The 14,519-nt window shown below is 50.8% G+C and overlaps 1 protein-coding gene across 5 annotated transcripts in view; it reads left to right on the plus strand.

Moving 5' to 3' along the window:
- The window catches only part of KATNIP (katanin interacting protein), a 233,456-nt gene that overhangs the window by 44,516 nt on the left and 174,421 nt on the right, over window positions 1-14,519 (plus strand). For 2 of the 5 annotated variants that reach the window (XM_060406217.1, XM_060406216.1), the window contains exon 1: window positions 10,411-10,576. The exons of 1 other annotated variant lie outside the window; for it this stretch is intronic. In XM_060406217.1, coding sequence (XP_060262200.1) covers window positions 10,448-10,576 — 129 coding nt within the window. In that variant the 5' untranslated portion in view covers window positions 10,411-10,447. Of the gene's footprint in view, window positions 1-10,410; window positions 10,577-14,519 lie in introns of those variants that run through there. 2 more of the 5 variants (XM_042239988.2, XM_060406220.1) reach the window with 2 other exon arrangements.

The following is a 14,519-nucleotide window of genomic DNA, read 5'->3' on the forward strand; positions in this document are numbered from 1 at the left end:
CAGCCGTGGCAGGTTTTTAATGAGGGATGCCACGGGGATCTGTGCTTTAGAGCAAAGCACAGTGGCGGGCTGTGGGTTGGAAGGAATGAGCAGGAAGCCAAGAGACCAGGGAGTTTGTGGGCTGCTGTTCCACTCTTGGGTTTCCCTGGTGGTTCAGCAGGAAAGAACCCGCCTGCAATGCAGGAGACGCAGGAGATGCAGGTTTGATCCCTGGGTCAGGAAAATCCCCTGGAGGAGGGCGTGGCAACCCACTCCAGGATTCTTGCCTGGAGAATCCCATGGACAGATACAGTCCATAGGGTTGCAGAGTCGGGCACGGCTGAAGCAACTTAGCACGCACTCACGTTCTGCTCTTAAGAACCCACATTTTAGGGGAGACACAGGCTACTTTCGGGGCTGAGAGAGTTGGTTCCCTTCCCTTCCTTTCCTCCTGGAAATAGATTTACACAAACGAAATGCCGCTGTCCTGCAGCCTGCACGCCTGGCTTCTTCCCTGTCAGCCAGTTTCTATTCCTAGCCCTCCTCACCAGCTAGAAGTCATCCTCTCCTGACAAAGACACCAGTCGAGACATTATAAAATTGCTGTTTTTATTAGAGCAGACCAACTCCTCCATCATCGAGACCCTTATCCTGCCTGGTAGCATCCTTGCCTGACACGCTCGGCGGCGCGTTCAAGGGCTGGTGCATGACCAAGGTTGTGTTTGTCACTAGCCTGGCGCCTGTTGAGAGAGTGTGATCCCAGCCCCACTCCCGAGACAGATGGAATCCTGCAGCCAGCTGCTCTCCTGTTCCTACACTCTCCTGTTCCTGCATGGGGAAAGGAAAGTTGTAGCCTCCGAAAAGTTACGTCATCTTTTCTTTGCCTGAATTTCAGGTGGGTGTTAACTTTGTATAAAGTGCCTTCCCGGTTAGCTCAGGGAACTAGGTCTAGGGTCTAAACTTCAAGTTTAGACTCATAATTAGAAACTTTGAAATGTTTCTCTTCGGCATCATCTTCATTGCTAACCTTTATCAAGAATGTATTACACAGTTGGCAATATTTTAAATGTTTTGTGTTTATAAAGTGGGTGCTTTTAATCACCATCCCACTTTTTTTTTTCCCTTTTTTTTTTTTTTGCATTTTTAAATTGAGATACTTAATTTATGTAACACAAAATCCGCCATTGTAACGTGTGCAATTCCTGGACCTCCCTGGTGGTCCAGTGATTAAGCCCCCCCCCCCCCCCCCCCCCCCCCCCCAGCTTACACTGTGGGTGGCGCAGGATCGATACTTGGTCAGGGAATGAAGATCCCGCATGTCTTGCACTAGGCTTCCCAGATGGTTCAGTGGTAAAGAATCTGCCTGTCAAGTGATTTCCCATTGTATGGATATGCAACAGCCTGTTTTTCCTTTCACCCATTGATGGACAGTTGGGCTGCTTCTGCTTTGGGGCTATTATGATGCATGTCCCTGGGACCACATCTCACTTTGACAGCTGAGGAGACTCGGGCACCAGCATCATTTCTCACTCAAACAAAACAGATGGGATTCTTACCCAGGTGCCTGGCTTCACAGCCGAGCCCTGACCACCCAACTTGGCTGTTTAGCTAACGAATGAAGGTCTGGGAATTCTGGACCTATGCCGCATACCTTCGCGGCAATTGTGTTTCCAAATTAAATATTGAGCCCTGTGGTCCGAGGAGTTCATTTTGGGGGACTTGGGTCTGTCCTGTTTGAATCATCACCACTGTGGGACATCCTGGCTAAGCCAGGATTGTTCATTTAATTCAAAATGTGTTTACCAATGGTCTTTGATGTAATTGACTCAGTCCTGCCCTTGGGAGTTCATGGTCAAGTAACTGACATAGGTTCCCAGGATGCAGACAGTGGGATGGAATTGTGTGTGCAGGAGGCTGATTTGGGTTGGGGGCGGGGGGGCTCTCTGTAACAACTGGAGGAGGAAATGCAACCCACTCCAATATTCTTGCCTGGAGAATTCCATAGGCAGAGGAGCCTGGTGGACCACAGTCCAAAGGGTCACAATGAGTTGGATACATCTGAGCAACTGAACACACGCACTGGATGAGGGAAGTAGGGACTGGGCACAGGGAGGAGCTGAACTGTGATGCCAGCCGTGCCAATCCCCTAGGGAGCTGTGGGATGGGTGGCCCTGCAGAGGTGCTCCCAGTCGAGGCAAGGAGCCTGGGTCTCTGTTCCTTTGTCACGAGTCAGTATCAGAGATCAGACATAACCTGGCATGAGAGGGGCTTCTCCCTGGGAAGGGACACAGCTCCCAGCAGCTAGGGACGTGACCTGGGCTCACATCCGCTATACACACCTAGCCCCATGTCCATGGTGGCTCAGATCAATGCTCCCACAGAGAAAGGTCTGTGAAGATGCTGCCGAAACGCAGCTGAATGGAGGGTGTAAGCCAGCCTGGGGTGGGGGTGATCAGGGAGGAAGGGTCATCTTAACTGTGTCATGAAGCGGACCCCAGACCTGCATGTCCACTTCCAGCCCATGAGCTGTTCCTCTTGGGTGCCTCAATGTCTCTACCTGACTGCCCCAAACCCAGCTCAGCCCTGCGCCTCCTCCAGCCTTGACCCCCTGAGAAGGGCACTGCCATCCCTCTAGTTACACAGGCTGGAAGCTGCAGGTGGTTGGTTCCTCAGTCGCTAAGTCGCATCCGACTCTTTGTGACCCCATGGACTGTAGCCCGCCAGGCTACAGTTTTCCAGGCAAGAATAACGAGTGGGTTGCTTTTTCTTCTCCAGGGGATCTTCCCGACCCAGGGATTGAACCCTTGTCCTCTGCATTGGCAGGTGGATTCTTTACCACTGAACCACCAGAGATGCGGCAGAGTCATCCTTAATACCTTGTCCTTCCTTGCCGCCTTTTTCCAGATCATCACCCGGTCCTCCATCCTCATGCTGAAAATATGTTCTCCCTGCCTTTTCCTTGTTGCCGACACCTCTTGTCTGATCACCCACAGGAGCCTCTTCCCAGCCCTCGCACCCCGCTATCACCCACTTCCGCTGACTTTCATTCCAACCTCTCATCCCAACATTGCCCCTCTGCCCCAGTAACCCCACGCAGCTTCCCATTGGTCTGAGGTTAAGAGCAAAACTCCCTTGTGTGGCCCACATGGCTTTGGTGGTCTTGCCCACCTGGTCCCAAGTCATCCGCCTGGCTCCCGTGCCCCCCATATCCAGCCCCTCTGTTACTCCATGTCCCTCTTGCTGTTTGCTCTCACCAAGTGGCCTCCACGTGTACGTCCACTTTGCTTAGAGCACACACACCTCTGCGCCTCTCAGTTAACTAGTTCCTCCCTCAGGCTGCAGATCTGTTGTCTCCCCTCCATGGAGCATCAACTGACCTCCCAGCCATAGTCATGTTTCCCTTTGAAAACCAATCAGTCCTGAATATTCGCTGGAAGGACTGATGCTGAAGCTGAAGCTCCGATACTTTGGCCACCTGATGTGAACAGCCAACTCTTTGGAAAAGACCCTGATGCTCGGAAAAATTAGAGGCAGGAGGAGAAGGGGGCGGCAGAGGATGAGATGGTTGGATGGATCACTGACTCGATGGACATGAGTTTGAGCAAACTCTGGGAGATAGTGAAGGACAGAGGAGCCTGATGTGCTACAGTCTTTGGGTTTGCAAGGGGTCAGACACGACTTAGTGACTGAACAACAAGGCATCACTCACCCACTTCCAGAAATGGTTGATGATGTACATTTGGTTGTGGGGCCCTTTGCTTAAAGTTGCTCTTCCTCCCTAGACCATCTGCTCCAAGAGGCAAAGGAACCTGTCCCCATGTTGAAGAGGAAGTGCTCAGTCAACCTAAAGAGGGGGAAGGGGAGGAGGGAGAAGACGGGGACTGGGTGGGGAGAAAAAGATCCCAGTGCCACATGGCCAGGGACGAGATAGGGTGAACCGTCGTCTCCTCTACGTGCCTGGATCTCTGGGACCTCACACGGCAGAAATCTTGACTAGTGTGTGAGATGACATCTATTCCGGGACCCTGAGTTCCACCCACTGTACCACCCTAGACTTGAGCAGGACATTTCACTCCTCACCACTTAGCACCCGTCATCGGCACAAACAGACTTCGCCCCTCATCAGGCTTTGAGCTGGCCTGGAAATGTCAGAAGCCAGGGGATCACTAGTGTGCCCTGACCACTCCTCTCAAGACGGCTCCCGGGTCTCCTGGCGCTGGGCCTTTGCACACACTGCTCCTGCCCAGATGCCTGCCCCGTCCCTCCTCTGCCCGCCCCCACCCACCTCTGAGCTCCCTGCAGCCAGCGTCCTGACCTCTCCTCTGTAGAGCCCGCCCGGCCCGAGCCACACCGGGAACCTGTCCTCTCCACCCACGGCTCCCGGGCCAGCACCCCCCCAGCCCCGCCACCGCGTCCTTTCCACCCGTGGCTCCCGGGCCAGCACCCCCCAGCCCCACCACCACGTCCTCTCCACCCGTGGCTCCTCCAGTTCCTCGAGGACAAGGAGCTGATTTGCCTTCATCTCCTTCTTTCCCTCCTCATCCCTACCTTTCCACAAATTCACCGCCTCAGCCCCCATGGGCCTGCCATCCCAGTAGGGGAACCACAAACAAAAGAGAGGTAATTCCAGAGCGGGGTAGGTGTCACTGCCACGTCGAGGAGGCTGAGGAGGCCGGGGACGGTCAGAAGGGGTCCCCGGGAAGGGCCCCACGTGCCCGCAAGCAAGAGGAAGCGTTCCTGGCCAGGGAGACCACAAGTGCCCCAGCCCTGAGAGGAGAGAGGCACGGCCTCTTGGAGAAACAGCCACAAGCGCTGCTGGGCTGAAGGGCTGTGCAGGGTGGGGATGAGGTCAGGAGGGTGGTGAATCCGGATTATTTATCATTGTCTCCAGCTCTTAGCGTAGCACCCACCCCGTAGGAGAAGCTCAAGGAGTCTGTTGGATCGATGAGGCAGGGCCCTGAGGGCTCCCCCATCTCCAGAGGGGTGGGGAGGGGATGGTCCTGGGAGGAGAGCTTCCACTCAGGCAGCCCCGCTTGCTGGGCAGGAAGAGTTAGGGAAGGTCCTGGTGATGGATGCACTCAGTGAGAGGTCCATTCCTTTAGAAGGAAATTCTCAGTGGACCTCCTTGGTGGTCCAGTGGTTAAGCATCCACCTGCCAAGGCAGGGGACGTGGGTCCGATCCCTGGTCCAGGAAGATCACACAGGCCGTGGAGCAGCTAAGCCTGTGAACCACAACTGCTGAGCCCCAGCACCCTAGAGCCTGTGCTCCGCGGGAGAAGCCACCGCGATGAGAATTTCTTGTACCACAAGTAGAGTAGCCCTGCTCACCGCCTCTAGAGGAAAGCCCGCCCGCAGCAACAAAGACCCAGTGCAGTCAAAAATAACTAATAAAACATTTTTAAAAAGAAGCTACTCTTTATATATATATGTAAAAATAAAAAAGCTCTCGAATGCAAACCAAGTGGTGGAGGCGGAGACTGGAGGGAAAATTCCACCCAGGTGACGTCTCTCCTCTCATCAGGCCAAGTGCTGCTGCTGTGGGCTTGGAGGCTCTGACAGGCAGCAGCCGCCCTGAGTCAGTTTAGCACCAGCCTGGCAGCTTGAGAGCAGACCTGCCTCATTCCTTCCTGAACACTCAGAGGCTGTCTGTACAGCTGGGCTTGCCCGGGGACCCTGCAGGCCTGCGTCCCCTCCCGAGCTCTCCTCAGGGTGGACGGTAGGAACAGCCTCAGAGCCCGGCAGTTCTGCTCCAAATCCTCCGCTAGCCTCCTGGCTACTTCAAAGTAAGCCCAGAGTCCTCACCATGGCCTCTACCCCCACCTCAGGGCCTTTGCACGTGCTGTTCCTGCCACCTGGAAGCTCCTTTGTCCAGATTCCCATAGGGGTCTCCTCCTCCACTTCCTTCAGTCTCCATTTGAAAGTCATTTCACCAGAGGCCTTCTCTGACCCCCTGGCTAACATAGTAGCTCCACCCTCTATTCCCTCTGTTTTCTTCTACCTCTTATTTTCCGCAGCACTGAGCTTCATTTGATATAATATACCCCGCCCCCCACTTTTGTTTTTAAATAAGCTGTCTGCTCTCACTAGAATGTAAGTTTCTTGAGAGCGGAGTCTTTGATGCGCTCGCTGTGTGCCCAGAGGAGTTGTTCAATAAATACTGAGTGAATGAATGAATTGGGGAAATGAGGTCAGCGCCACCCGCCACTCAGGGTCATGTGAATGTGGAATTTCGCGCCTTGCGCTTCCCCGTGTGTGGTTTGCACGCTTGCATTGCCCTGCAGGTGGCAAGTAAACACATGCTATTTCAGAAGGTCTGTATTTCTCTTTGCCTTCTGTTTATGGCAGGCGATAATGATTTTCCATTTATGGCATTAATATAAAGTTTCCTTTTTGAAGCACACTCATTCAAGATTAAAAAAAGAGAAAATCTCTCTTTGCCTACCTAAAAGACAGTTTATAATGCACATTGCTGTCTTACAAAAAAATGTTTTCTGAGAATAAAAAGAAATGTTAATTCTTTTCGAGTGGCTATTGAAAAAGATTTTATAGATAGCTGTGGAAGAAAAAATGGTTTCATAAAGATACAGTGTCCTGTGTCCCGGAGTCCAGGAGGAAACCCTAGATTCTGGATCTGCATGAATATTCTACTAACCTGAAACGAAGTATAAAATCTCAAGGTGTACATTGGTTGCAGGAAATAATGGTGCATTTGAGAAATAACCCCACGTCTTCCTTTAATGATCCATCTGACTTGCGCATAAGCATGTGATTTTGTCGTTCTGTCTACCCCTGGCCATGAGAAACTTTGCTTCAGTTTGCGTTGTTTTGATCCACCTCTAGGGGGCAGTCTCAACCGTTGGTTTAGATCTTGCAACCTAAGCGTACAGAATGTGGAGTCTCTGTTATTCTTGTTTTAAGGATGGGAGTGCATCTGATATATCAGCAAAAGCCTCAACATACAAGCTCAGAACTATACTTTTTCATTCAAGTAATATACATTCAGGACTTACTGTGCTGTGCTGGGAAACCCGAATCACTGGGAGAATACTAGGATGGGTTTTGAAGGCAGAGTAGGAGTTTCGTACTGTGAGATACATTTGGATCATTGATTTCTGGGAGCATAGGGCCATCATTGAGAACATTCGCTAAGGTTTTTTTTTTAATTTATTTACTCATTTTTTATTTGACTGTATTGGGTGTTAGTTGTGGGACCCAGGATCTTCATTTTGTCTCAGGGGATTTTTCATTGGGGCCCATGGATTCTCCAGTTGTGGCTCAGGCTCCAGAGTACGTGGGCTCAGTAGCTGTGGCTTGGGCTTAGTTGCGCTGCAGCTTGTGGGATCTTGGTTCCCCAACCAGGGATTGAACCCATGTCCCCTGCATTGCAAGGCGGACTCTTGACCGATGGACCACCAGGGAAGTCCCTCAGGTATTATTTTAAACCTCTACTAAATGCTCCGCTCTTGCTAGGACCTGGTAGTGACTTCAGATTCAGATACCTCTTAGAGTTAGTTCTACCACTACATCACTGAGAACTCACTCAGTGTGAATCACACACACACACACACACACACACACGGCTTGAGTAAAGAAAATAATGTGTCAACTCTTGTGACTTATAAGTCCAAGTAGTGCTGCCTTCAGGCGGGGCTAGATACAGGGATTAAACATGGTTGAGAAGTTCCTGTTTCTATCTGGTTGTCTGTCTGTGTCCTCAATTCTGCTGCCTCTATGTTGGTGTTACTCTTGGACAGATCTCTTCATGGACCATAGAAGGACATTTGCAACTGTGAACCTAATCAGCTGATAAAAATAGCTTCTTCATTTTGGTGGCCCTTATAGCTCACAGCTCATGCCTGTATGCTAAGTCGCTTCAGTCGTGTCTGACTCTGTACAACCCTATGGACTGTAGTGTGCCAAGCTCCCCTCTCTATGGGATTCTCCAGGCAAGAATACTGGAGTGGGCTGCCATGCCCTCCTCCAGGGGATCATCCCGACGCAGGGATCGAACCTGAATCTCTTACATCTCCTGCACTGGCAAGCGGGTTCTTTACCACTAGTGCCACCTGGGAAGCCCCCTTCACAGCTCATATCAGCTAATAATTCCAGGGGAAGAGAGAGAGGGACTTTTCCAGCAGATTCAACCAACCCCTGGTTTGAGTCTGTTGACCTGACTTTGGGCACAGCCCTAAACCAGGCACATGACCAGGGAGACAGACTAACCAGATTAGCCTGGCCTTGGATGTCCAAGCCTCAGTCATGTGCCCACCCTTGAGGGGCCACCAGTGTGATTTCCACCCACACCATGTATGCTAAGAGTGAGGAGAGATGGTTTCCCAAAGGAAAACCAAGGAGATGTAACTAGAAAGTGAATAGGGGCTGCCCTGGTGGTCCAGTGGTTAAGACCCCGAGCTTCCACAGCAGGGGGCATGGGTTTGATACCTGGTCAGGGAGCTAAGATCCTGCATGCCCCGTGATGCAGTCGAAAAAAAGGAAAGAAAAAATGACAAAAACAGCAGATGTCCACTCTGTTCCCCTGGACATGGCTTTGGGGCAAGTGGCTTCAGCTTTCAGAGCTTCTGTTTCCTCCTCTGTAAAATGGGGATAATGATCCCAGGGCATAGCATTCTTGCAGACACTCACAAAAAGCACCTTAAATGGTCATTGAAGTGGCCCAAAACCTGGGCTCCAGTAACTTGTAACGTTCGCTTGTCACTCATAGATGGTCCCTGCGGTAAGATGCGGCCCTTGGCCGGGGGAAGGGCAGAACAGATGGAGTAAGTCAGGTGTGTGGAAGTGCTCTGTGGACTCTGCGTGGTGCCCCCGACACAGCATGTTCACAACCTCATCATTAAGCCATTCCAAGTTATTGTTCTTCTCCGATGGGACTTGACACCTGCAAAGTCGGGTCCTTGACATCTGCCGGCCCTGAAACCAACCCAACACTCTCAGCTGCTCGTGAATGCAGCTCAGCCTCTGGCGCTCGCTAAATCAACCCTCTTTAGGAGAATTCCAATCTTCTGGCCTCAGAGGAGTACGTGAGCCCTGAAATATAGACTCTGTTGAGCTCCTTTAAGCATAACTGATTCTAGGCCTTTCTTTCCAATTCCATTTTTTTCCCCCCAGAGAGAATTAATAATATGGCCATTGATAAAATTCTACAAATTTTCTCTGGGGCCAGCATTAGGGATAAAGATGATAAGGATAACAATGATGGCAGTGGGACTTGGCTTTCACGTCACGTCCGAATTCCTTAGACCATTTGCCGTACTTAACTCAAGCCTCCTCGGCACCTGTCACTCGAGGCAAACCCAACTTCTGACTGATCCATGGGCCTTTTAGGCTTTTTCAGACTCCCAAACCTCAGCTCCTGCTCCTCCTGCTGTGTGGAATGCCTTTCTCTTGTTGTCCAGTGAGCCTTTTAACTTTCTTTTTTTTAATATCTGTGTGTGTGTTGTGTGTGTTAGTCACTCAGTTGTGCCCGACTCTTTGTGACCCCATGGACTGCACCCCCAAGGCTCCTCTTGTCCATGGGATTTTCCAGCTAAAGGTACTGCATTTCCTTCTCCAGGGCATCTTCCCGACCCAGGGATCGAACCTAGGTCTCCTGCACTGCAGGCAGATTCTTTACCAACTGAGCTATGAGGGAAAATATTTAATATTTATTTTTATTTGTTAATATTTATTTGGCTGCTCCAGGTCTTAGTTGTGGCACGCAGGATCTTCCATCTTCGTTGCGGCATGTGGGCTCTTCAGTTTTGACAGGTGGGATCTAGTTCCCTGACCAGGGATCAAATCCAGGATCCCTGCATTGAGAGCATAGAGTCTTAGCCACTGGACCAGCAGGGAAGTCCCTAGACTATTTGAAAAGTGAAAGTGAAGTTGCTCAGTTGTGTCTGACTCTTTGCGACCCCATGGACTGTAGCCCACCAGGCTCCTCTGTCCATGGGATTTTCCAGGCAAGAATACTGGAGTGGGTTGCCATTTCCTTCTCCAGAGGATCTTCCCAACCCAGGGATTGAACCCAGGTCTCCCAAACTGCAGGCAGATGCTTTAACCTCTGAGCTACCAGGGGAGGCCCAGACCATTTAGTTTTCAAATCTCAGCTCAAAGGTCTCCATATTTATTCATTTATTGAGAGCCCATTGTGTGCCAGGCACTGTCCTAGGGGCTTAGAATACACAAAGCGATCAAAACAGACACAGTCTCTGCCTTCATGGAATTTACATTCTAATGCAGGGGGGATGGCCCAGTAATAAGAGGCATGATGAATAAGATCAGGGAGAGTTTATATTAGTGAGGGTTTGGGAGTGTGTGTGTGTGTGTGTGTGTGTGTGTGTGTGTGTATACATGGCTTGCAATTTTTAAAAATATTTATTTTTTCCTGCATCGGGGTTTGGGTGATCTTTGCTGTGGCTCACAGAGTCTTTAGTTGCGATACCCGGGCTCAGTCCTTGTGGCATGTGGAATGTTAGTTCCCCAACCAGAGACTGAACCCACATTCCCTGGATTGGAAGCTCGGCTTTTTAATCACTGGACCACCAGGAAAGTCCCTGGAATTTTAAATAGGATGCCTGGGAAGGACGTCGCCAAGAAGGTAAGATCTGAGACCAGCCTTGAAGGAGATGAGGAATCTGGGTATTTGCCCGGGGGAAGGATGGTGAGTCAAAGGCCCTGGGTGGGTGGGCACAGGCTGGGTGTTTCGGGTACCGGAGTGATGAGGTGGTCAGAGACGTGGGTGGAGGCCCAGTGGGCGGGGCCTGGTGGCCACTGGGAACCCCTGCAGAGTCCAAGGCAGAGAAGTGAAATGATTCGGTTTCCCTTTCATCAGGACTCCCGGGCTGTCGCAGGGAGAATGGACGGCAGTGGGAGGGCAGGAGCAGGAGGACAGCGAGGAGTCCTGAACTGGCGTGGTAGCAAGGAGGTGGGGAGACGTGGTCAGATTAGGGAATACGTGGTATTTCTCACATGATGCTGATGGATTGGACTGGAGTGGGAAAGTGAGGGAGTGAGTGAGGCTTTCAGGATGACTCCCAAGGATTTGAGCCTGGCCGTGCCCTCAGGAGCCTTCCCAGTCCCCTCCTTCAGATCCCTGGCATCACATTTGATACACTTTTGTTATAATCCCTTGGGGCTTCCCTGGTAACTCAGCTGGTAAAGAATCTGCCTGCAGTGCTGGAGACTGCTGTTCAATTTCTGGGTCGGGAAGAAACCCTGGAGGAGAGCATGGCAACTCCAGGATTATCGTCTGGAGAATCCCATGGACAGAGCAGCCCGGCGCGTTACAGTCCACAGGGTCGCAAAGAGTCGGACAGGACTGCCTATGCACAGCACAGCATAGTCGACCGTCTTCTTTCTTTGGCCTCAGATGCCCTTGGGAATCTGATGAAAGTGACGGACTCTCTTCCCAGAAAAATACCCTTATGCATTCAATTGAATGGGTGTCCCCAGACCCCACTGCAGGCCTTTCCCTAAATTATAGACCCCTGGCCAGTGTGTTGCTTGACTGAGCGCATGACAGCAGGGGCTGCCATTCACATCCCTCAGAACCGGAATGCGGGGCAGAGTTGTGAGGATCAGCCCCTGACTGCGGGTTGGGTACAGTCTACAGACAAGCTGGGATCTGGCTGCCCACTGGGTTGAAGTTTTTGTTAAATCCTCATTGCATAGGTAACAGCCACACAGTAAACACTTGATCAACATTTGCTAAAAGATGATGGTGATAAACTTGGTACTTTACATGCTTCTCCTGTGTTTGCAGGATGTCTGATGTGTGTGCGTGCTCAGTCATGTCTGATTCTTTGCCAACTCATAGGCTGCAGCCAGCCAGGGTCCTCTGTCCATGGGATTTTCCAGGCAAGAATACTGGAGTGGGTTGCCATTTCCTACTCCAGGGGGAAGGCTTAAATATTAATTCTCACTCACTCACTCTCACACTCCACATTCTATAGCCTGAGAAATAAAGCCTCAGCAAAGTGAAATATGCCGTGCCAGGAAGAGAGGCGTCTGGCATCTGACCAGGGCGAGAGTTAACTGGTGGGCACTGGTCATCCTCAGCGGTTACCATCACGGAGCTGGACAATGTGGAAGCTGAGACTGGGGCTCAGGGCTCTAGGCTTCCCACGAGATGGTTGGTTTCCCCACTTCCTCACGGTTCTACACTCCAGAAATTTATAATCCAGCTAGGGAATCAGTACTAAGAAGAAAGAAAAGGATCCTTAATGACTTCCACTTTTCCCCTGGTTAATTCTTAGAGTCCCCTTTTTACAGACAAGGAAACAGAGGCTCAGAGAAGGTAAGTAGCAGAGTTCAGGGCTCCCCTCCAGGTCTCCAAATCCCCAGATAATGAGTGAGCAATAGATATAGTTAAAGGCTTACAACGTAGCACTTAATTATATATGATTTCACCCTGTATTGTATGTAACTTAATACTAATTGTGGGGTTTCAAACTGAGCTGAAGAGAGAGGGGGTGAGAACGGCAGAGGAAGCCTTCATGGAGACTTGGGGAGCTGAGCTGGGCCTTGGAGAGGATCTCGGGGGAGCCAGGAGGGGAAGGGAATCGAATAATTAGGGCATCAGACAGCGGTGAGCTGGGTGGGGTGGGGCGGGGCTAAAATAGTACTATTTCAATAATGGAACTCCGTAAATGGAATTCTAACTAACATTCATTGAGAACTACCCAAGTGCCAGATTCCGCGCTGTGGCCTTTTTACTGTTATTGCATCCAACTCACCTTCCATCCTATGTTGTTGTTGCTGTTGTTTAGTCACTAATTTGTGTCTGTGACCCCGTGGACTGTAGTCCACCAGGCTCCCTGTCCATGGGATTTCCCAGGCAAGCATATTGGAGTGGGTAGCCATTCCCTTCTCCAGTGGATCTTCCCAGATCAGGGATGGAACCTGTGTCTCCTACATTGGCAGGTGGATTTTTTTTTTTTAAACCACTGAGTCACCAGGGAAGCCTATGAGGGAAAGACAGATCTAACCGGACAGGTACTATTGTCACCCCCATTTGACAGAAGCAAGTAGCACTGTTGTGACTTGAAGCCGTGTCTCCCAGGTCGTGCTAGTGGTAAAGAACCCACCTGCCAATGCAGGAGGCATAAGAGATGTGGGTTTGATCCCTGGATCAGGAAAATCCCCTGGAGAGGGGAATGGCAACCCCTCTAGTATTCTTGCCTAGGAAATCCCACGGACAGAGGAGCCTGGCAGGCTACAGTCCATAAAGTCTCAAAGAGTTGGACTCAAGTTAGCTACTGAGCATGCAACCCACACTGGACTCCAAAGCTCACATTCTTCACAGCTCAAGTTCAATGCTGACCTGATTAGAGGTGGGCATATTGTGAATAATGAGGAGTAAACAGGGCTGGTCCAGTGCCTCGCTGGCAAAGTGTGGCCCACGGGCATTGCCTGGGAGCTTGTTACAGGTGTCAGCTTGGGCCCCTGAATCAGAACCCCGCTTTCCACACAGTCCCAGGTTATTTGTGCACGCATCAGCATTTGAGAAATATGGGGTTGATGAGAAGTTTTGCTGGCTCTGTGCCTGAGCTCTTCAAATCTTTCCAATGACATCTCCCTCCTGGCAGAGGCGAATGAATGTATTCCCGGAGGTGAAAACCCAGGGCAGCCCACCCCAAGCTGAGATCTCTTTGAAGTCTCATATTTCATCTAAAAATGTCATTGAATATTTCATCCCGTACCATAATATATCAGTGGCCATTTTAATATCTCAAAATAGTTATGTAAATTACCGTGGAGTAGGATCTGTGTTTCTAGAAGGCGCAAGGGATGGGTTTCCTTGTATCTTAAATGGGGTGGTAATAACCACTTCAAGGGTTGCCGCGAAGATCAAAGCAGAATCATGTATATGGAAATGCTGCGTCAACTGTCCGCCTCATATACACGTTGTTCTGAAAAAGGAACTGAGAATCCTCTCCAGACCCTATATCCCGCAACCTACCAGCTCTCCTGAGGTCATGGTGCTTTCCTCACAGTCAAGATGAGGCAGGACTCAGTCCAGGGAGGACCAAGGAATGTCTCTGGGCTTCTCAGGAAGCCAGGGAAATAGGAATAGGAACACCTATTGCTAGTTTGTTTAAATTTCTTATGATTTCATAGTATCATCCTTTCTTATTATTCCTCACTTCCTGATTGGCTAGATTAGCTAGCTGGAAAAACCTCAGGAAAACTTGGAGGCTTCAGAGACTCCGGGTGAAAGAAAAGATGGGAATCCAGCATCCTGTCCCTAGGTGGCTCAGAGAGAGGGGAGCATGGGAGGAAAAGGGGGGGGGGGCGACAGGGAAAGAAGGAAGCAGACAGCCACAACCTAGGGTCCTTCCTGCAGGAAAAGGGGTGAGAGGGGAGCTAGGGTGTCAGCGCTGGACTAGCAGGGCCCCTCTGGCCTCCCCACCCCAGGGACCCGTTTCCTTGGAATCGGAAGGAGACAGGAAGGCAGAGGGAGAAAGGCACAGACAGCTGAGGTGGACACAGACAGCGACCATCCACGTCCAAGGCCAAGGAAGAGGGGCAGCCAGAGAAGG

This window comes from Ovis aries, chromosome 24 (genome assembly GCF_016772045.2).
Source record: "Ovis aries strain OAR_USU_Benz2616 breed Rambouillet chromosome 24, ARS-UI_Ramb_v3.0, whole genome shotgun sequence".
In the NCBI taxonomy this organism is placed as follows: Eukaryota; Metazoa; Chordata; class Mammalia; order Artiodactyla; family Bovidae; genus Ovis; species Ovis aries.